The following is a 23,782-nucleotide window of genomic DNA, read 5'->3' as shown; positions in this document are numbered from 1 at the left end:
CTGTCATTCTTTGCTGACCACTCAGAAAAAAACTAGTGACACCACGCAAGGAGTCAGCAATTAAAGGTTCTGCGCTTTGACATTACTGTCGTTCACACCACATCTGCTGCCCTCAGTTCTCAACGGTCTGCATTATGGAATGTGACGTACTGGTGTATTCTTCAACAATTGAAACCCTTCAAGCTTGAGCTGCACAATGTTTACAGTTTAGTTCATTGTCACGTGTACCGAGATACAGTGAAAAGCTTTTGTTGCATGCTATCCAGTCAGCAGAAAGACAATACATGATTACAATCGAGCCATTTACAGTGTAGAGATACATGATAAGGGAATAACGTTTAATGCAAGGTAAAGCCAGCAAAGTCCAATCAAGGCTAGTCCGAGGGTCACGAATGAGGTAGATAGTAGTTCAGCACTGCTCTCTAGTTGTGGTAGGATGATTCAGTTGCCAGATAACAGCTGGGAAGAAGCTGTCCCTGAATCAGGTGGTGTGCATTTTCACACTTCTATACCTTTTGCATGATGGGAATGGCCTGGGATGTGATCACATCCCATGATAAGCTTGCTGTGACAATATCCATGTAATTTATGCGTATGAGCTGTACTCATTCTCGCACATGCTCAGTAAATCAGTCAGCGACCTTTGAAAGTGGGAACCGATATGTTTGAACTTGAGGGAAAGCATTATTTAATCACAGTTGACTATCTATCTAACGTCTGGGCAATAGACAGACTGTACGACCTGAGCAGCAGGACAATCATTGTGAAACTCACAAACCACTTTGCAAGATACGGAATTCCCAACACAGCAACAACGGGACACAGTTCTCGTCAGAGGAGTTCGCCAAATTTGCCAGGAAATGGGAAATTGACCATTACACAATTTCTCCAAGATAGTCAAGCTAATGGTAAGGTGGAATCGGCAGTCAAGGCAGCTAAGTGAGTGCTGAAGAAAACCAATCACTCAAAGACAGATGTTTACTTGGCAATACAGGAATTGCGCAACACCCCTGCGCAAGGAGTGAACAGTAGTCCTGCACAAAGACTACATGGAAGCAGAACAAGAACGACACTTCCAACAACATATAACCTCCTCAAACCGCGTGGTGCTGAGATACTCATGGAAGAGAGGAAAAAGATGAAGGATTTGCAAGGAAAACAGTAAAAAATCTACAACCAACATTCCAAGGATCTGCTAATCCTGGAAGAAGGTGATATCGTAAGACTCAAACTAGGGGATACCATAAGGCAGAGAGCAACAGCCCAGAAACAACTGGATAAGAGATCATACGAAGTTGAGGCAGAGTCAGGATTCTAATCCGACGTAATCAAGTGGATCTAAACAACACCGGAGAACTACCTCCACACATAACTCCAGAGAAACCACCAGACGCGGAGAAGACAGAAGCTGTGGCAACCTCTGCTGACACAGAAAAAACCAACACAACATACATCACCAGGAAAAGATGCAACTCGTAAAACTAGAAGTGATGCACACAATGTACATATTGAAAAGAAAGACACTTCTGAAAGAAACACCATCACAAAGACTAGGGCAGGCAGAGCTGTCAGACCGCCGGAAAGAACTGTACGGCGAGTATGTCACGAAGTAATGTGTTTTGCTGTGATGGACCTACCTGCTTATGAGAAGAAAGCATGTGAGGGCAGGGGAGGCAGGTTCGCTGGATACTTTCAAGAGAGAGTTAGATAGGGCTCTTAAAGATAGCGGAGTCGGGGTATGGGGAGACGGCAGGAACGGGTTACTGATTGGGGATGATCAGCCATGATCACATTGAATGGCGGTGCTGGCTTGAAGGGCCGAATCGCCTACTCCTGCACCTATTGTCTATTGTCTGTTGAACATTAATTTATATTATTGAAATGTCACAAGTGTGACTATGATTGAAATTGTGAAATAAGACAGAACAGTTGTTTTATTCTGTTAAGGTAAACCATATTACCACGGTGTAATATTATGAAAAGTGCTAAAGTTTACTTTGTTTTGGAATCGTTGGAAATGTAATCCCAAAATGTCAAAAAGGAATGGATGTGACAATATCCATGTCATTTATGCGTATGAGCTGTACTCATTCTCGCACATGCTCAATAAATCAGTCAGTGGCCTTTGATTTGGAAATAAATCATTCCTGTTTTTGATCCCAACATGTGTGTGTGTGCAGCCATCCTTCTCTGTAAATTATGTGCTAGTTTACTTATTTTGTAAGCAGACAGATATCAAAACACTTGCCACTTGCTGCAACTTGTGGTCACTGACAACACGGGAGTCGAACATGCTAGAGAAAAATGTGGAATAAGGGGGTCCCCCAGACATGTTGAATAGTGCCTGGTTCTCATCCTATGTACTTTCTCTCAATGCTCTGCCAATAATTTCTGCAGCTATACTGCAACTGCCATGAGGTGAGTTTTCTGAGCTTTAACTCAGTTCCCAAAGGGCAGTGTGGCCACAATGTGGCAGCTCAGAAAAAAGCTCTCAATGTGGCTCACACTGGGTTGCCTTTAAAACATGACCCTGTATGCGGAACACCATAGAGACACAAGGAACTACAGGTGCTGGAGACTGCTGGAGTAACTCAGTGGATCACTAGTTGATCCGCAAGGTCCAAGGAAGGTGATAGCTGGAGGCCCACAGCAGTCAGGGGCTTGCCTGGACTGACCAACACTCATTAGACTTAGAGCGCGAACAGGACTTTGAAAAATGGCACCAGAACCTGACACCTCTTGCATGCCGGGCTCTGTAGACTATTTCTGTACACTTTACTAATCGGGGATGTGCTTAGATATGGCAATATTTTACAGGAATGTATGTAAGAAAATAATTGAATGTGTGCTTGCACCTGTGATAATATAAGCACCTTTGAACCTTTGGATCAAAAAAAAACACACACCCCAGGTGATCTAAAGAAGGGTCCTGACCCCAAACATTGCCTACACATATCCTCCAGAGATGCCTCCTGACACATTGAGTTACTCCAGCATTTTGTGTTCTCTGCAGAACACCATAGTTTTGCTTTTCATTATTATTTTGAGAGATCCTAATACATGCACGCTAAATGAAGCACGTTCAATGCCATTAGAAAGGTGAAATCCATTTCCTTGCAAGTTTGTCTTTCAGAATATTACTGGTTTTATTAAAACGTTTTTTGTCAAACTATATTTTGATTTCATTCACAACACATAATGTCCATCACTGAAATGTTACAAAACGGGCATCGCATTGGCACAGATGGTAGAGCTGCTGCCTCATAGCACCAGAGACCACGGTTCGGTCCTGATCTCGGTTGCTGTCTGGGTGGAGTTTGCACTTTCTTTCAGTGGCCATATGAATTTCCTCTGCATGCTCTGGTCCCAAAGATGTGTGGGTTTGTAGGTTAATTGGCCTCTGGAAAAAATCCCCCTAATGTGTAGCAAGGGTATGAAAACATGGCATAAAATAGAACTAATTTGAGCAGGTGGCTCAAATCACCTGTGAAATCACCCTCAAAGGTGTTTTGATCAGTGGTTGGCATGGACTCAGTGGGCCAGAGAGCCTGTTTCCATACTGCATCAATAACAAAAATGGAGGGAAGCCATCTTTTGCATTGAATCTATGCTGGTTTCTGAGAGAACAATCACAGCAGTCCTATTCCCTAGTTCTTTCTGTGTAGCACTGTACATGATTCTATCTCATGTGCATATTCAATACCCCCTTTAAGCCCCTGAATTATTCTGTGTTTTCCATCCTTACAGATAGTGAATTCCTGAACATAAACATTTTCTGCATTTAATAAAATCTCAACACCTTCTTGTAATGCTGTGGCCAAAATCTTAAATTTTGCTCTCTGGTCCTTGAAACAGCCGCGAAGGGTATAGTTATCCTCAACATATATCATATCTAAACCGTTCATGATCTTGTTGTACACTGCAGAACATTATTATGATAAAGTACACTACAGTGACTCTTGTTCGTCATTTTGGGAAAATAATACATGGACCTTGTGGTTCTTTCCCTTTCCAACAAACGACCACACTCAAACAAATGGGCAGTGTATTCTTTCAATGTTTCTGTGACCTTAATGAGATAATTACCTGTGAAATATGCTTCATTATTTCATATTATTATTAGTTGTTGGGGGTGGGAGATTGCAACCTTCACATGGTCCACCCTGTTTCGATGAATGCAATTAACCTGGCGTGCAAAGTCAAATAGGAACAAATAGAACAAGATGTCCTACAACTTTCGGCCGTGCATGCCATACGCAAGAAGAAGAAGATTAGTTGTTGCACTCAGTCCTTGGTATTTGCTGATTTGCTATCCTTGGATCTTCCTACATGCAAAGTCAGCCCAAGACCTCATCTTAATATTATTTCAGAGGCTTTGAGCCACCCCAAAAACGTAGAAAATGGATGCAGGAGTAGGCCATGCGGCCTTTCAAACATGTGAAACACACCCAAAGGAATAGGAATACGGAACGATGTATTGAAGGGAGACAAAAGTGCTGGAGAAACTCAGCGGGTGCGGCAGCATCCATGGAGCGAAGGAAATAGGCAACGTTTCGGGCTGAAACCCTTCTTCAGACTGATGCAGGGTGGGGGCGGGAAGAAGAAAGGAAGAAGAGGAGCCAGAGGGCTGAGGGAGAGCTGGGAAGGGGAGGAGACAGCAAGGGCTACCGGAAATTGGAGAAGTCAATGTTCAAGCCGCTGGGGTGCAGACTGTAGCTGGGGTGCGCTGGGGAAAGATGTATTCTTCTGTGCATGGCAGTTCTTTACAAAAACAAAGCCAGTTACAAAACCAGTGGAAGACTCACAGCACTTTGACCTCCCTCATGCCATCTTACTCAGGCCTTCCTCTCTATCCAAGCTTCAAATCTCAAAGGTCATTAGCTTTTGTGCCCAAATGAAGAACTAGCTGCTCCCCTCCTCCTCACCACTGTACAAGAAAGGGTAGATTACTGCTGATCTCCGATTGAAATGATGTGGGGCCCAAGATTACTCCTTTAAATGTATAACAAAATACTTTGTATCATTCTGTTAACTTTAATAAACATGTTAAGATGTTCAAATATATGCAAACTAATGCTTTTAGAAGTTTATAGGACACATTTATGTTTATTTCAGAGGTGTACTGTATACATAGGAGAGGGCCTTTGTGGTATCTATTTTTTATGATTGGTCAATGTGGACAATTTGGGCCACTGTTTCCATGCTGTCTGACTCTATGACACAGAGCATGACACTATGCTTCACGAATAACAATGGACTGTACGGGGACTGTATTTTGATTAGTACGGGTGTCAGAAGATATGGGGAGAAGGCTGGAGAATAGAGTTAGGAGGGAGAGATAGATCAGCCATGATTGAATGGTGGAGTAGACTTGTTGGGCCTAATGGCCTAATTCTGCTCCTCATGATCTTATGACTGAGTGCAGAAAAAGCAAACATGACATTAGCAACCACCTAATCTTTGAGTGACAATTACCATATTGAATAAGATTTAATAATATTATTGTTTCCTTGTGCCTTTAAAAGGTGGAGGCATCTTTGAATCCCAAGGCAAGGAATGTTTCACAACAGCAGAAGTCACAGGCCCAGCGTCGCCGATGTACAGAATTGCTCAAGTATTTGACAGCTAACGACACCCCTCAGTCCCGGATAAATGAGCACAAAATTACTAGCAAAGACAAAAACGTCTCGAAAAAGAAGATACAGTTACAATCCCAACCATCATGTAACCTCCAAGGTAAGAAGAAAGTTTATGATAATATCACCATGAATCTGAGTCTTTTATGCATACCATCTTGGGTTTTTGTGGTGTCATTTTGAGCTTCTTAATTCAAATGGAGTTAAAGTACAAATCTCTACATCTAATGATTAGGTTGGCACAGTGGCGCAATGGTAGATTTGCTGCAAAGTAGCACCAGAGACCTGACTATGGTGCTGTCTGTACAGAGTTTGCACGTTCTCCTGTGAACACATGGGTTTTCTCCAGGTGCTCTGGTTTCCTCCCATTTTCAAAGGACGTGCAGGTTTATAGGGTAATTGGCTTTTGTGAAAAATTGTCCCTATGTGTAGAATAGAACTAGTGATCGCTGGTCAGCGTGGTGGGTCGAAGGGCCTGTTTCCATGCTGTATCTCTAAACTAAACTAAACTAAACTAAACTAATCTACGTGTACAATTTAGTTGCAGTGCTCACACTTGGAGTTTTGAATCAGTGATCTAAAATAGTAAGATTAAACGAGAACTTACCAGTTTGAAGTTTGATCTGTATTTTATGAGGAGTTACGATGAGGGATTACGTGAAGAACCCGTCCAGCACGCATGCGCGACATACTTCAAAGCAGCGGTGTGGAATCACAGGAACAACACAATAATTGAATAAACATAGTAAAGACAAGGAGAACTAAGTTACCAGTTGATCTCTATAATTGAGGGTGGAAGCGGAGGGCACGTAATCCCTCATCGTAACTCCTCATGAAAATACAGATCAAACTTCAAACTGGTAAGTTCTCGTTTAATCTTACTATTTCACTTCGGAGTCACGTGAGTGACTACGTGAAGATTTTAAAGCTCTGTGATTTCAAACCGTGTAACAGTTCATACTTCACTCGCTGCCGAAGTCATTCGAGGGAGGAAGTATGTTATCGTAATCAACCATGGATCTGTTAGTAAAACAATAATGGTGTTATTAACAATAACAAGACAAAAATGCTCCCCCGGGCTTAAATTATATATTTTTTGCAGATTACTTTTTCTGCAAACGATACAGGTTCTGCCAGCGGCTTGTTATAAAAGTTTGGAACATTTACTCCCTAAACCACCCCGCTGTAGCCGGGATGTGGTCCATAGGCACGTCCATCCTCTTAGTCACCGATGTGGATGCTGCCCTGGTGGAGTAAGATTTATACACGTTAGTATTTACTCCAGCAACTCCCAGTACCTGCTTGAGCCACTTGAGATAGTTTGGCTCGTCACCCGACCATGAGGTTTCTTGTGGCAGACCCATAAGGCTTTTTCTCTCCCTCGAAGATTTCTTATTGTGTCGATGTAGTTCAATAAGTGGGGCATGACACATAACCGTGGTTCAGGTGGGTATGCCCAGAATTCCATGACTGGACCTGATGTTCCTGGTCTGCTCTGTTTGACCAGCCCCGGAATGGTAAATGTAACACGGTCTAGTGTTAACCATATTGTCCAATCGTAGTAGATGGAGGAACTGGACTCTTTGTGCTGAGACAAGGCCATCAGCATGACCGTCTTCAGGGTTAGCTGTTCCAGGGTGAGGGACCTGGCTGGTAACCATCCCCTAAGGTACGTCAGGTCCACACTGACATCCCAGATTTGGTTGTACCTAGGTCTGGGGGATTAGAGTTGAATATGCCTCTTCTGAATTTGATCACCAGCGGGTGGTACCCTATGGCCTGTTGTCCTGGTGCCTGAGTTAAGTAGGCTGACAGAGCACTTCTGGCTGTATTGATGGCGCAGTAGCTGAGTCCTTCATTGTGGTGAAGACCTGCCAGGAACTTCAGTACAGGTTTTGTTGTAGTTGAATATGTCGTTCCTGTATTTGAACAGTATCTTCCCACTTCTTGATGTTCGCCAAGTATGTTCCCTAGTGGATATGCGATGGGATGCTATCATCGTGTCGATAGTGCTGTTTGACAATCCAGGCCCAGCAGTGGTCTTCCAATCCTGCAACCCAGGCCCAGCAGTGGTCTTTTCAAATCTGCAACCCAGTAGTTTAATTTATCGTGGCATGGGTGGCTTATGCCTGAAACTGGGTGAGTTGATAAGTCTGGGCTACTGGGATAGTCAATAGGGTTTTGATGACCATGTCGAGGACCACTGGGAACCATGACAGTGGGTTTAGTCGGGTACTATCAAAATACCTGAAGCAGAGTCCATCTGTATTTTGCGTGGTACCCGACTGATGAGGTAGAAAAAGGGGAGAACATAGATATTAGATATAGATATAGTGATGACGACTCCAGATTAGTCCATTTGCCACCATGTTCTGGGTATGGGTATTTAGTTTAAACACTAGCACCTTAGATCTAATGGAAAGGTTCAAGTTAAGTAGCTGGTAATGCTGCTACTAACTCCCAATTACTCTAGCCACTTTGTTGAATGGTTGGTTGATTGTTACCATTAATTGTTACAGGTTGTGTCATACACTGACTCTCCTTATGGCAATGTTATAGAGAGTGGGTAGAGTTAATTGAATACCAGATAGTCAATAGTTGTGGATGGTGTCAACGTAGATTTATCTGGATTGTAAGACAGAGCTCAGGCTAAATAAGTTTTAGTAGCTAATGCTGCTGATTAGCTATTTCCATGGATTTGTCTGCCATTAATATCATAGAGACATGCCATGACGATATGTTCCTTAATAGTGTCAGGGCTGGTTTGAATATCTGGAAACAGTTTTGGCTCATATTAGCCATTGTCAATAATTTATACTGCCATAGTTACCCCATCCAGGTAAATTGTGGTTCTCCGAAAATCTTTATGAGTGGGTACTGAATAGTATGCATCTTTTAAGTTGATGTCTACCATAAAGTATCCTACGAAATAGTAAGATTAAACGAGAACTTACCAGTTCGAAGTTTGATCGTTTGATCGTTATTTATGAGAACCCCGCCAGGACGCATGCGTGTCATTCTTCAAAGCAGTGGTGTGAAATCACAGATAACTGTAATGACTGAACATAGTAAGATTAGAGAAGAAAATACCAGTTGAGTATATGATCAAGGGTGGGAGCGGAGGGCACGTATTCCCTCAACGTACTCCTCATAAAATAACGATCAAACTTCGAACTGGTAAGTTCTCGTTTAATCTTATTATTTTACTTCGGAGTCACGTGAGTGACTACATGAAGATTGCAAAGCTATGTGATTTCATGCCGTGGAAACAAGTCCATGCATCACATCTGCCTTAATTGACTGTGAGAGGAATTGTGTTAACATGTTTAGACATTAATCCAACATTGAAATCCATGATAAATTGTTAACAACAAATTATAGCCCCTATTTATGGGGTGAAATTATATTACAGAACTTAAAATTGGCTCTGCAAAGTTCCAGTTTAACTATTGGTTTGTGGTAGAATAGTTGGAACATTTTCCCCTGATCCATCCTGCTGTCTCGAGGATTTGGTTCATTGGTACATCCAACTCCATAGCTGCCGATGTAGTTGCAGCCCTGGTGGAATAAGATTTGAATATGTTAGTATCCACCCTAGCTGTTGTTAAAAACTGTTTCAGCCATCTGGAAATAGTTTGAACCGACACTTTTTTGTGGGTTTGTTTGTGGCTGATTAGTAGTGCCATCTCATAGCCTCAGATGTTTTTGGTGTTCTCCATATAGAACAATAATTGTCTTATTATACAGAGACGATATCTGTAGGGTAATCCCTAAATTCTATTTTGAGGCCTGATGATCCCGGTCTGTTCTGTTTGACTAATTCGTAATATGAAACGTTATATTCCTGTTGAAGAAGTCATATAGTCCAGCCTTAACTTATGTACGACTGTACCCTTAGTGCCGTGACCAAAGCCATCAGCATGACTGTTTTGTGCGTCAGTCTTAGCAGGGACAGAGCTGTTGCTGGAGACCAATTCCTTAGCGACGTTAGGGCAATACTCATATCCCATTTAGAGAGTACCTGGTTCTTGGGGGATTGATGTTAAAAATTCCCCTCATAAGTTTGGTTACCAGGGGTGAGTCCCAACAGAATGACGCTCTGATCCTCGCCATAGATATGTTGAAAGGGCACTTCTGGAGCAGTTAATGGCAGTGTAACTGAGCCCCTCATCATAATGGAGGCCTGCCAGGAATTCGAGAACAGACGTTATGTTCATCAAACTGTAGGTGATGTTGTTTCTGTGACAATATATCTCCCATTTCCTGATGTATACCAGATATAGTTTTTGGTGGATTGTCTGTGGCCCGCTGAGATAATGTTCAATGTTCGGTCCGCCAGTCCCAGTTCCAGTAGAGGTTTCTTTAGACTACAAATTGATAGATTTGTTGTTTTTGACATGGATGGGTTCCCCTGTTACGGGATGAACCAATAATCTGGTTGTTTCAGGATGGTGATGCATGGTTAAAACCCATGTTGAGTATCATAGGGAACCATGGTTAAGTAGGCCAATCGGCACTACCAATTAACAGACGCTGAGTCTTGTTGTATTTTTCGTAATACCCGACTGATGATGCAGAAAAGGAGAGAATGCATAGATAAACAATTGCCCCCTCAATGCAGTGAAAAGCATCTGTCCCTGCTGTCCCAGGGTCTGGTTCCCAAGAAACACAGTTTGGTAACTGGTGATTAAGTCTTATTTTATTGAATTTGCATGACCTGATGTCTGTCACTGAATTTTGGGTTACCTGGTAGGTAAGTAGCTGATATTCCAATATTTCTCTGGATACACCATTACCAAATTGTATTAGTCAGATTGTCACTCTGTAGTCTAACATGCTGGTGATTTATCCCAGAGCAGTATGACTTTAGGCCATAGAACGCACCCCACATTTCCAGGTAGTTTATGCCCAGTGTCTGTGATAATGATGCCTCCTGTGCCTTTCATCTACCTCCACAGATGGAGATGGAAATTGGTAGTACCCCAACCAAGCGCACTGGCATCAGTTTGTAGCACCACTAAGGATTTGCTGATAACGATAGGGTTGGAACAATGCCGAATGTTACCCCGCCACCATTTTAATTCCATAAGCTTTGATTGGTGGCTTATTGGTCTGTCGAAATGACCAGTATTAACTTTGAGTGTTTGTATTTTTGCCCTTTGTAGATTTTTGGTAATACAAAGGTCCAAATTGTGTGGCTGGAAAGGCAGACACTGTATGCCAATTATACTTGCTACCAATCTGATAGACGGTTCACTGATGTCAGTGGGGTTGTTGCAGGCCTCAGTTAAGACTGTAGCCTTGTCCTTTGGTAAAGTCACCGACATGTGAGCTGTCAATAGTGAACCCCAAATAATCCATTATGTTGGTAGGCGTTAGTTTAGATTTAACTGGATGGATGATAACCCCAGTTTTCACCCAATTGTATGGTGGCTGTTACAGCTAGTTAGGCCAACTCCAAAGTTATGCCCACAATTAGTATGATCATATGATTATGTATTTGGTAGAGCTCTATACTGCCAGAGCTGCCCCATCCAGTTGAATTTTTTAAAATAACGTTTGTGATCAGTCCGTGTAGGCACTGAATAGTAAGCATCTTTTAGGTCGATGCTAGCCATGGAGTAGCCTTTGAAAATCAGTCCTTTAGCAGTTACCAGTTCCCATTTTGTACTGAATATATAGTACAATGTATTCAATTTGGTCAATTCGATGATGATGCGACTGTCACCATCTATTTTGTTTTTGGTAAAGATATAAGACACAAATTCCAGCCAATCATGTTGGGTTTACCCATTACCCCTTTTGCACAATTCAATGGTATTTCCCTGGATACTGCTTAGGATATAAGTGTCTGTAGTTAATATACACCATGTATCCAAAAGAGTGTAATCTCCCACCAATGTGTGTATTATCCACTCTTCCTATAATTTGTAAGGGACCAGACCCACCTACCTCCATTGTTACCAGTGGAAGTTTGCTTCTTCTGTGTGGTCTTCGTGGAGGTTGAGGCGCCAGTGTCTGGGTTGGGGGTTTGCGCATCTTCCAGAAAGGTCGGTCTGGGCTATGGTCTAAAAGACCGCTGTCCTGTATGCCCGGCCTTTGAGCTTTCACCAGCTTCTCTTGTTCTGCTGGTGGGTGCATAAGGGTGCTGTCTTTGGCTGTAGGAGATCCTTAATGTTGTCGCCTTTATGAGCCCCAGGGCTTTCCTAAGTCCTGCTCCGACATGTTTCCAGATGCTATTTCCACAACTGGAACATTCAGGGATGCGCAGTTTCCTGGTCCCAAGTATTTTTGCAGTGGTGTCCATCATGGTCTGGCTGTATGTATTTGGACACCATGAGCAGTGTATTTTGCCTTCCTGCACCCCCTGCACACTTGTAGTTTTGTTCGTCAAAACCCCTCTTCAGGGTCAGCCCAGAATTGACCCTCCCCAGTACTCCCCTCTGACGAGGGAGATGCACTGTGCAGCCCTACGTAAGGTGCTGCTGTGGGTGTTTTTTATATCGCCACGGTGACTAGACTCCTCTCCCGGAGTCTGTCATGTTGGAGCTCGGCTCCATAAGCCGCTCCAACCGGCTCCAGCGCTCACGGTCGCTGGCCGCCCAAAGTCGGACTCATCAGTCCTCGACTCTTTTGGTTTTCTTCTTGCCTTCCCGCCCAGACGCAGTGTTTAATCTGGCCGGTGCGGGGGCGAAGTCGGGCACAGCTGTTCCCTTACGGGTGATTCCTGTGCCGCCGGCCGCTGCTGGCGTCCGCAACTCCGCGGTCTTTCCCCGCCAGCTCTGGTTGAACTTCTTTGCCTTGTGCATGTTTCTCCCCCACCTGTAGAACAGTATGGGAACAATAAAGACCGCAGTATCACTTACCTGCAGGTCCAGGCTTAAAACTTGCCGTTAAGGGGGGACGTCCTTCCACCCCTCCTCCTGCCGTTTTGACTTGTCAAAGCCAACGGCTCCGTTCTGTATAGTTTCCCGCCCAGCCATGGTGTTTAATCTGGCCGGTGCGGGAGCGAAGTCGGGCACAGCTGTTCCCTTACGGGTGATTCCTGTGCCGCCTGCCGTTGTTTGCACAGATCTCCATGTTTCCCCACCTGTGAAACAGTATGGGGAGAATAAAGACCGCAGTTTCACTTACCTGCAGGTCCAGGTTTAAACTGTCGCTACGGGGGAATGCCGTTCCACCCCGCCTCCTGCCGTTTCGACTTGTCAAAGTCGACAGCCCCATTCTGAATAGTCTCCCGCCCGGCCGTGGTGTTCTGGCCGGCGCGGGACCAAAAGTCGGCACAGCTGATCCCACTTACGGGGCTTGTGCCTTCAGTTGCTGCTGGCTCCCGCAACTTCGCGGCCCTCCCCAGCCAGCTTCACTCGCAGTACTTGTGGACACTATTTTGTCCAGCTTCCCCCCCCCTGTGTAAAAACAGCGCGGGGACAAACACTACCGCAGAGTAAATCACTTACCTGCAGGTCGCGGTTTCAAACTTACCGCTGCGGGGGAACGCTCCACCCCGCCTGTCGTTTCGCAAGCGTGAAAGCGATATGACACGCATGCGTCCTGGCGGGGTTCTTCACGTAGTCACTCACGTGACTCCAAAGTAAAATCCATGGTTAGCAGTTACAAGTTTCCATAAGTGTGTAACCTGGTGAAAATACTCAAGTGGTTAAGTCAATGATGGTGCGACATTCACCATCTTTGGGTTTTTTGGTACCAAAGGTTCATATTAGGCTTCTTTATGACCCAGTTAGCTAGTCCCTCATGTTCTTTTTTAGTGGGAGGGTAGACCCTTTGGGGTGCATGCTGAACTGGTGGTAGGTTTCTTAATTCAATTTTTATCCTTGAATACTTTTGGTATATAACTACCAAGTGTGATAGTTCTTCATGTTCCCAACCCAGGTGTGATTCCCCCCCCCCCCCCCCCCCCCCCCCTGTTAGTACAAACCCTTCACCTTTTATGTGATGGTAGGAACCATACTTCTCTGTCTTCACTGTTGTTTAGTGGTGTGTTCATTTCTTCGGTTTCTGGTTCCTTGTCTGTAGGGATGGTGTTGTTGGGGGGTGGCGCATTTTCCATGGGGCCCGCTCTGGACCCTGGCCTGAAAAGGCTTACGGGGGTTGGCATGCGGGCCCCGAGCTTTCACCAGTACCATTAAGTAGACGCCTACTGGTGGACGTGTGGAGGTACTGCTGTCTGATTTTGTGTGGTGCTCATTCCAGGCCCTGCCCTCTTGATGCCGAATATCTTGGACACTTCGTCCAGTTTCTTAGGCTTGGTTTGGTAACTTTGCCAGATAGCAGGATTTGTGGTTGTGAGGTCGGCGTTCTCACAGTCCTGTGAATATTTTAGGTTGAGGGCAGGTTTTATAACTTCCTTCGAGAAGTTGCGGAGCATACTGTGAACAGTAGGGTCAGGTGTTTTGCCATACTACCCTGCCCCTCTGGAATGAGCATGCGAAAATGATAGCCGACGTCAGGGGTATCAAATGCAATTTGGGTTTTTAAAATGCCCTGCTCAATGTACCCCCCAATAATGGTGGGCACTTTGAGTAAATGCAATTTTGGGGAGGCGTGATGAAATCCAACGCCTCATGACTACCTGTCTTGGAGAGGCTTTTTGGAAAGAACAGGTAGTAAGCTGGCCGTCAGTTTAGACTGAAAGGCCATCTCGCTAGTGGTGGAGCCACATAGCGGCCACACCCAGCAGCTCTTCCTGATCCTGTACCTCAAGCATATTCCCGATGTTGTTCAGCCAGTGACCCCTCTTCTTGACCAGCCCAGCCCTGGTCGCCATCGATCCCTCGATAAGGGAGATGGCCAGTGCTGTTAGTGCACTGGAGTGGGAGTGTTATGCTCCCTTGGCGAGCTTGCCCCAGCTCCCGAGGCAGGTCTCGCTGGAGTTTTTGGCTCCATGACCTTACTCTAGGCTTGGAGAACAGACACTTACTTGCTCTCGGGCGGTAGTTTGATGTGCCGGTTCCATCTTCCGTGTCTGTCTCTAGCCCGAGGTTTGGTTCTGACTTTGCTGCTAGAGGCTGCCTGCCGTTTTCGGGCGGCATCTGCGGTTCTCGGCCGGCGAGTCTCTTTGTCGGGAGAATGCAGGGATTAATTACCGGCCGGTTTTTGAATTTCCCTCCAGTCGCTGCTGTTAGTCAGACAGCTGTTAGCGGACTGGGCATCGGCTCAGTACCCTGATTGTGGACCGCAGCGTGTGCGGTCCCGGTGCCGCCTCTCCCCCCTCCACTGACGGAAAGGTCCTTCCCTGGAGTCGAACGGGAGCCGCTTCCCTCTGTTCTGCTTTGCTCTCTCCAGTTTCCCCTGGAGCAACAAAGAGGAGCAACGTTTGTAAACTCGAACCTGTGGGTAAGTACTTACCTAACGGTCCGTTCTTTCAGGCTTGTAGCGGGAGCGCCCGTACTCCCGTTCGTCGCTGTTGCATCTGCGTGAACGCTCATGTCGCGCATGCGTGCTGGACGGGTTCTTCACGTAGTCACTCACGTGACTCCGAAGTAAAATCATGAGTTCATAGCCCACAATATCAGCTGAGGAATTTAAAGTAAAGCTATTAAATTAATCTGAATAAAATATGCTAGTCTTAGCAGTGGTATTCAAGAAACTATTGGGGGTAGAATGTTGTATTGAACAATTAGGTTTATTATTGTCCTTCAGAGAAGAAAATCTGAGATAATTTCTTGATCTGCCTTATGCGTGACTCAAGGCAAATTATCCTGGATTATAGAGTCGTGGAATCATATAGTTCGGAAATAGGCCCTTTGGTCTAACTTGTCCATGTAGACCAAGATGTCCCATCTAAGCTATTCCTATTTGCCCGTGTTTGGCCTCTATCCTTCTAAACATGAATTCATGTACCTGTCTAAATGCCATTTAAATGTTATTTTACCTGCCTCAATAACAGATTCTGGCAGCTTGTTCCATATACCTAACACGCTCTATGTGAAAACATTGTTCCCCAGGTTCCTATTAAATCTTTGCCTGCTCACCTTAAATCTATACCCTCTAGATCTTGATTCCCCTACCCTGGGAAAAAGACTGTGCATTCACCTTAACTGTGCATTCATCCTCTCATGATTTTATACACCACTATGAGATTACCTCTCAGTCTTCAGATGCTCCAAGGAATGAAGTCCTAGCCTGTCCAACCTCTCCCTTATAGCTCAAGCGCTTGATTCCTGGCAACATCCTCATAAAACCTTCTCTGCACTCTTTCCAGCTGAACAACATATTTCCTACAGCAGTGTAACCAAAAGTGAACACAGTAGCACAAATGTCTTGTACAACTGCAACATAACGTCTCAATTTATATACTCAGTTGGACACGCACAGTACAGCAGATGCTGGAAACTTGAGTAAAACACAAAATGTTTTCAGCTGTCTCAGCTGACTCAGCTGTCAGGCAATATCTGTGGAGGATAGGGATTTCTGGTCGGGACCCTTCTTCAGATTGATTGTAGTAGCAGGAACAAGCTGGAAAAGAGGTGGGGGGCATGGAACAAAATCTTGAGAGAGATTGGCAGTCAAATTTCCCTCACCTGTATCCATTTATCACCTGTGGCACGGTGGCGCAGCAGGATGAGTTGCTGCCTTTTGCCCCTGTCCCTTTTAGGAAACCTGAACATAAACCTCTGGTGACCTTGCGCCCCACCCAAGGTTTCCGTGAGGTTCCCGGAGGTTTTGGTCACTCTCGCTAATGGTCAAAAGTGGTTTCCGCGTAGTCGAGGCTGCTTCTATGTTCCTGCGATTATTTCATCAAAATCAAAACCGGCCTCGACTAAAAATATGTTGCTGTTTGGTTGAAGCCAGTGGAGTGGGGTCGCTATTTACTTACAGGCAGTCAAAGGCAATCTCCTTCGCTGACCGGCCATTTTGATTGGCTCATTGGAGTTTTCAGCAAATATCTTTGGTTTTCAGGACCTAAAAGATCCGCCGGAAGGTAAAATGGCCGTTAACTTTATTAAACTTCTTAAAACTGTCTCCACTCCTTCTCCCCCCCCCCCTCTCCCCCTTCTCCCCCCTTCTCCCCCCTTCTCTCCTCTTCTCTTCCCCTTCTCTCTCCCCTTCTCTGTCCTTCTCTCCCCTTCTTTCCCCTTCTCTCCCTCCCTCCCGCGCTCTCTAAAGGACTTACCGTGCTCTGTGACAGCCGTTTACCTTCCTCTTCATCGCGCAGACAGCGCTGCTCCGCTGTCCCTGGCCCCCACCTTCGCGATGTGTTTGTGAGTGTGTGTGTGTGTGTGCGTGTGTGTGTGTGTGCGTGCGCGTGTGCGTGTGCGTGTGCGTGTGCGTGTGCGTGTGCGCGTGTGCGTGTGCGTGTGCGTGTGCGTGTGGGTGTGTGTGTGTGTGTGTGCGTGTGTGTGTGTGTGTGTCTGTGTGTGTGTGTATGTGTGTGTGTGTGTGTGCGTGTGCGTGTGCGTGTGCGTGTGCGCGCGTGTGCGTGTGCGTGTGTGTGTGTGTGTGTGTGTGTGTGTGCGGTCGGTAGCAAAGAACCTGTAGGATCTTTGGTCAGTAGATGCAGCTCACGCTTCAGTCGAGGCTTTCCAGATGAGTGACCAAACCCTCTGGCGACTCATGGAAACCTTGGGTGGGGCGCAAGGTCACCAGAGGTTCCCGTTCAGGTTTCCTAAGTGGGACAGGGGCATTACAGCACTTGCGGTGCCAGCGACCCGGGTTTGATCCCGACTATGGGTGCTATCTGTACAGAGTTTGTATGATCTCCCCATGACCGTGTGGGTTTTCTCAGTGATCTTCGGTTTCCACACTCCAAAGACGTCCAGGTATGTGGCTTAATTGGCTTGGTATTAGCATAAATAGTCCCTAGTGTGTGTAAGGTAGCGCTAGTGTGCGGGGATCGCTGATCAGCACGGACTTGGTGGGGTGAAGGGCCTGTTTCCACGCTGTATCTCTAAAAATAAAAACATAAACCTGTCAGGCTTTGTCCCAACTCCACCTCTAATCCAGCTTTCTCCCCCCCACTACGATAAGCTGAAGAAGAGTCCCAGCCCAAAATGTGGCCTGTCCTTGTCCTCCACAGATGCTGTCTGACCAGCTGAATTACTTCAGCATTTTGTGTTTTATTCTACACTCATTTCCTTGACATATGAAAACTAGCATGCCAAAAGCCTTAATCTCCCTATCTGTAACCCCACGTTCAGGACACCTCTGTTGGTGCTTCACTGGAAATACCCTACTGTACTCACACCTTTCTGCAGTGTGTGCTAATTTATTCCAGACCACTGCACCTGTGCACTGCAGCATAGGACTATGTAATTTGACGTAGATGAGATCCTGACCTATTTAAGCTCCTGCCTCCCTGGGTAGTTTCTTATTGTGCTGAGCTGAGAGGCAAGATTTTCACTTGGCTCTCTCACATATTTCAATCAGTAATCAAACCGTCTGTTTTAGCCAAATTAGTTGAGGATAAGCACTAATCAGGAAACCAGGGAGGATCATCTTCCTCTGACTTGTATAATGCTATGAGATCGTTTACATTCACCTAAGAGCATATATGGTGTGAATATTGCATGTAGAGCAAGATAAGCTTTTACAAAGGTTTTTTTTAATCCAAGAAGGCACTCAGAATCCCTCAATGAAGTAGCGGATTGGAGTTTTCTTCACTCCAACAGAAGGGTTCCAAGCAAAATGTTAACATGTCTCTCCTAGATGGTGGAAATTTCCTCATGTTGTATACTTTAGCATGTTCAGTTTATGTGGTAAACTCATTTTTCTTTTCTATTAATCCCATCTGCCACAACATCCTTTGTTGCTTCTAATTTAATTGGAAAAGGAAGTGTAAAATTCCACATATTTAAGATAATTAATAATTCCAGTATTTTTGTTTTCAATTTTGACAGCGAGACCAACAACACTCTCTCTGCCCTTGACACCAGAATCATCAACGTAAGTGTTTCAAACTAATAATATCGGACTACTCATATTTGGAAGAGCAATGCATTTGATACTTTTTTAACTGCAAAACTATTAAGCAACTGAAAGGAATAAAACACCTCTTTTAGTGATCCAAAAGGTTCCCCATTTGAAACCAAGACCATTGAACGTACGTTGAGCGTGCAACTATCCGGTACTGCTGGTAAGACCTCTTTTTGCTTTACTTTGCATTATCTGTTAATTGTCTGTTAAAATTGAATCAGCAATTCAGTAACAGGATTAGAATTTCCAAGCATAATGTTGTTTCCCTGATATGTTCTCCAGAGTGTTTTATGATATGATTTGAATTCTTTGCAGGCTAAACTTCACTGAAGAGTTTTTTTTTACTCATACAAATGAGTATATCAAGGGTAGTGGCTGTTCAAAGTGTTCAACAATATCTGGTGACGCATCAATTGAAACACAAATGCACGATAAAATGAAATTGTTGCGGAGGTAGAGTTATGGAGCATGGAGACAGGCTTCTTGGCCTTATGAATCTATACCAATTATCAAGTATCCATTCACACTAATCCTATTTCTTTTGCTAACAATCTGCTATTTAAACAAATTTATATAAATTTACATTATCTCAAGAGAAATAAAATACAGTTCAATTGTGGTTTCACATCCTAACATGCGTTCTGGCCGATTAAGTATTTTCCAGCTTGATTAACTGTTACGAATACATATTTGGGCTAGAAATGCATCTCCACCCTGATATAATGTTACACATAACAGGAGTAGGCCATTCAGCCCTTCGAGCCTGCACAGCCATTCAATATGATCATGGCTGATCATCCAGTATCCTGTACCTGCCTTCTCTCCATACCCCCTGATCCCTTTAGCCACAAGGGCCACATCTAACTCCCTCTTAAATATAGCCAATGAACTGGCCTCAACTACTTTCTGTGGCAGAAAATTCCACAGATTCACCACTCTCTGTGTGAAATTTTATTTTCTCATCTCGGTCTCAGTCCCTTATCCTTAAACTGTGACCCCTTGTCCTGGACTTCTCCAACATCGGGAATAATCTTCCTGCATCTAGCCTGTCTAATCCCTTAAGAATTTTGTACATTTCTATAAGATCCCCCCTCAATCTAAATTCTAGCGAGTTCAAGCCGAGTCTATCCAGTCTTTCTTCATATGAAAGTCCTGCCATCCCAGGAATCAGCCTGGTGAACCTTCTCTGTACTCCCTCTATGGCAAGAATGTTTTTCCTCAGATTAGGAGACCAAAACTGTACGCAATACTCAAGGTGTGGTCTCAGCAAGGCCCTGTACAACTGCAGTAGAACCTCCCTGCTCCTATACTCAAATCCTTTTGCTATGAGTGCTAACATACCATTCGCTTTCTTCACTGCCTGCTGCACCTGCATGCCTACTTTCAATGACTGGTGTACCATGACACCCAGGTCTTGTTGCAGCTCCCCTTTTCCTAATCGGCCACCATTCAGATAATAGTCTACTTTCCTGTTCTTGCCACCAAAGTGGATAACCTCACATTTATCCACATTATACTGCATCTGCCCACTCACCCAACCTATCCAAGTCACCTTGTAGCCTCCTAGCATCCTCCTCGCAGCTAACACTGCCCCCCAGCTTCGTGTCATCCTCAAACTTGGAGATGTTGCATTCAATTCCCTCGTCCAAATCATTAATATAATGTAAATAGCTGGGGTCCCAGCACTGAGCCTTGTGGTACCCCACAAGTCACTGCCTGCCATTCTGAAAAGGACCCGTTTACTCCTACTCTTTGCTTCCTGTCTGCCAGTCAGTTCTCTATCCACATCAACACTGAACCCCCAGTACCGTGTGCTTTAAGTTTGCATACTAATCTCTTATGTGGGACCTTGTCGAAAGCCTTCTGAAAGTCCTGATATAACGCATCCACTGGTTCTCCCTTATCCACTCTACTAGTTACATCCTCGAAAAATTCTATAAGATTCGTCAGACATGATTTACCTTTCATAAATCCATGCTGACTTTGTCCAATGATTTCACCACTTTCCAAATGTGCTGCTATCCCATCTTTAATAACTGACTCTAGCAGTTTCCCCACTACCGATGTTAGATTAATTGGTCTGTAATTCCCCGTTTTCTATCTCCCTCCCTTTTTAAAAAGTGGGGTTACATTAGCTACCCTCCAATCCTCGGGAACTACTCCAGAATCTAAAGAGTTTTGAAAAATTATCACTTATTCATCCACTATTTCTGGGGCTACTTCCTTAAGCACTCTGGGATGCAGCCTATCTGGCCCTGGGGATTTATCCATTCAATTTACCCAACATCACTTCCCGACTAATCTGGATTTCACTCAGCTCCTCCATCTCATTTGACCCCTGGTCCCCTGCTATTTCCGGCAACTTATTTATGTCTTTCTTAGTGAAGACATAACCAAAGTAGTTATTCAATTGGTCTGCCGTGTCCTTGTTCCCCATGATCAATTCACCTGTTTCTGACTGCAAGGGACACACTGCTGCACCCGCTGAGTTTCTCCAGCATTTTTGTGTACCTTTGTTTTAACTAATCTTTTTCTCTTCAAACTAAACTTTTTCTCTTCACTTGTGCTTGTGGATGTCTTTGCATTTGTTGCTAACATCAAATGCTTATTTTAGTTGAGATGTTTTCTCACTGGCACTGTTCTTCCTGCACCATACCTACCCAATTGATACTGATATTAATGCAATGCTCAAAATAGAACCAGTAAGATTTTTTTCATGAAGATAGACACAAAAAGCTGGCGTAACTGAGCAGGTCAGGCAGCATCTCTGGAGAAAAGTAATAGGTGACGTTTCGGGTTGAGACCCTTCTTCATACTGAGAGTCAGGGGAAAGGGAAATGAGAGGTATAGACAGTGATATATAGAGATATAGAACAAATAAATGAAAGATATGCAAAAAGTAATGATGATAAAGGAGACAGGCCACTGTTAGCTGAGGGCCAGGTGAAAACGAGTTGCAGACAATGAGACTCAACAAGACTACTTTGAAGCCAGTACAATGACTTGGGTGGGGGAATGATGGAAATCGAGGGTTGCAAGGATTACTTGAAGTTAGTGAAATCAATATTCCTACCGCCGGGTTGTAAGCTGCCCAAGCAAAATATGAGGTGTGGTTCCTCTAATATGCATCTGGCCTCACTCTGACAATGGAGGAGGCCCAGGACAGAAAGGTCAGCATGGGAATGGGAAAGGGAATTAAAATGTTTGACAACTGGGAGATCAGTTAGGCTCAGGCAGACTGAGCGAAGGTGTTCAGAGAAACGATCGCCCAGTCTACGTTTGGTCTCGCCAATATATAAGATTCCACTTCTTGAACAACGGATACAATAGATGAGGTTGGAGGAGGTGCAAGTGAACCTCTGCCTAACCTGAAAGGACTGTCTGGGTCCCTGGATGTAGTCAAGGGAGGAGGTATAGGGACAGGTGTTGCATCTCCTGCGGTTGCAGTGAAAGGTACCTGGGAATGTGGTAGTTTGGGTGGGAAGGGATCAGTTAACCAGGGAGTTGCGGAGGGATCAGTGAGAAGAGGAAAGGGGTGGATATGGGAAGATGTGACTAGTGGTGGGATCCCGTTGGAGGTGGTAGAAATGTTGGAGGATTATGTGCTGCATGCGACGGCTGATAGGGTGAAAGGTGAGGACTAGGGGAACTCTATCCCTGTTGCGACTAGGGGGAGGGGGAACAAGAGTGGAGCTGCAGTGTATCGAGGCAACATGTGTGAGGGCCTCATCTATGATAGACAGTTCCACCTACTCTCGAAGTGAATCAGAAAGCACTCTCCTTTCCCTATGCTGTTATTGCCACAATTATTCTTGAAGTAACAACGTGTGGATGGGAGAGTGCTGCTTGTGTTTTTCACATATCCCTCTACAAGCTGGCTCCTTAGTTCACGGCTATGAGGCGAAGTGCTGGCAATTGTGTGATCATGCAATGGATTGAGAGAATAGCTCAAGCTAAAAATGAGAGAGCACCTTGTCGTGCTAGACAATGCTGTTAAATGAACCTCTCTATGGAAGTTTATGATCTCTATGGCTTTTTAAAAAAAATATTAGAACATCCCACAATGCTATATTAACACCATGCAAAGCAAAAGGAGAATGTTGCTGCTATTTTGCTTGCACCCTGCTTTTAAGATATGTATTATAACCCCTGCTTTCTCATGCAAATGCTAGTCAAATTAATCATAGGCATAAACTGCACATTAAATTTTACACTACACAGTATTTCAAAAGTTTTTGATATATTTTTTGTTATTTTATATTTCATTATCACCATAATTAATTCAACGTCTCAATTTCACTGATCTATTATATAGAAACAGCATTGTAAAAGCTGAATATTCAATCGTGAGCAATGGAAAGTAGTATTTATTTCTCTCTCGAGGTTAATCTTTATAACTCACTCACCGTTTTGTCATTTGTGAGTTACGTTCTCTTTTATCAAACATCTCATCAAGCACAACTGAGTATTTTGAAATGACTGTATAAGATTTGTGCATTGATCAGTTAAAGCACTTTTCATAACCACTGCAAGGATTGAAAAAATGCCTTTAAAGTGCTTCATTACATCCAATTTTAGTGATGAAGTCAAATATGCCATCCCTAATTTGAATACTTTGAATATGAATTTGAGTCCATTTGGATCGTATTATATATGTAAGAAGGAACTGCAGATGCTGGTTTAAACTGAAGAAAGACACAAAAAGCTGGTGTAACTCGGCAGGACAGGCAGCAACTCTGGAGACAAGGAATGGGTGATGTTTCTGGTCGAGATGGATCTCGATCAGAAACGTCACCCATTCCATCTCTCCAAAGATGCTGCCTGTTATGCCGAGTTACTCCAGCTTTTTGTTTCTTTCTTTGGATCATATTATAGTTGTGTGTTGCCTTCCTATGAATGAAATATAGTGAACATTCAGTTTTTTCTTGATCTTGACCTATTGTATTATTTTATGTTCTTTATCTGAAAGAAAATCTCTATGCTAATGAAGTGATCAGATTTTGTGTATTTCGTGAATGTTTGTATAGAAGACTGGGATCATTGTATTAGGCACTTTGTATTAGACAATTAGGCAGAGAGTATTGTGTCTCTTTGCTTAATAATTTAAATCAATATAAATAAAATAATGGAGACACAAACGTGCGTAAATACTGGAATCTTGAGCAAAAAAATCAAAACTCAGGCAGCACCTTTGGAGGGAACTAGACAGATAA

At 44.1% G+C, this 23,782-nt stretch overlaps 1 protein-coding gene across 2 annotated transcripts in view; it reads left to right on the top strand.

The window, feature by feature from the left end:
• LOC116970217 (peroxisome proliferator-activated receptor gamma coactivator 1-alpha-like) overlaps nucleotides 1-18,794 on the top strand; it is a 46,561-nt gene extending 27,767 nt beyond the window's left edge. For both annotated transcript variants that reach the window (XM_033016908.1, XM_033016907.1), the window contains 3 exons: nucleotides 5,526-5,736; nucleotides 18,494-18,539; nucleotides 18,656-18,794. In XM_033016908.1, coding sequence (XP_032872799.1) covers nucleotides 5,526-5,736; nucleotides 18,494-18,539; nucleotides 18,656-18,779 — 381 coding nt within the window. In that variant the 3' untranslated portion in view covers nucleotides 18,780-18,794. The remainder of the gene's footprint in view (nucleotides 1-5,525; nucleotides 5,737-18,493; nucleotides 18,540-18,655) is intronic.
• Nucleotides 18,795-23,782: the final 4,988 nt, after the last annotated feature.

This window comes from Amblyraja radiata, unplaced genomic scaffold (genome assembly GCF_010909765.2).
Source record: "Amblyraja radiata isolate CabotCenter1 unplaced genomic scaffold, sAmbRad1.1.pri scaffold_652_ctg1, whole genome shotgun sequence".
Lineage (NCBI taxonomy): Eukaryota > Metazoa > Chordata > Chondrichthyes > Rajiformes > Rajidae > Amblyraja > Amblyraja radiata.
Note: the sequence above shows the minus strand (reverse complement) of the source record. Positions and strands in the feature narration are given on the sequence as shown.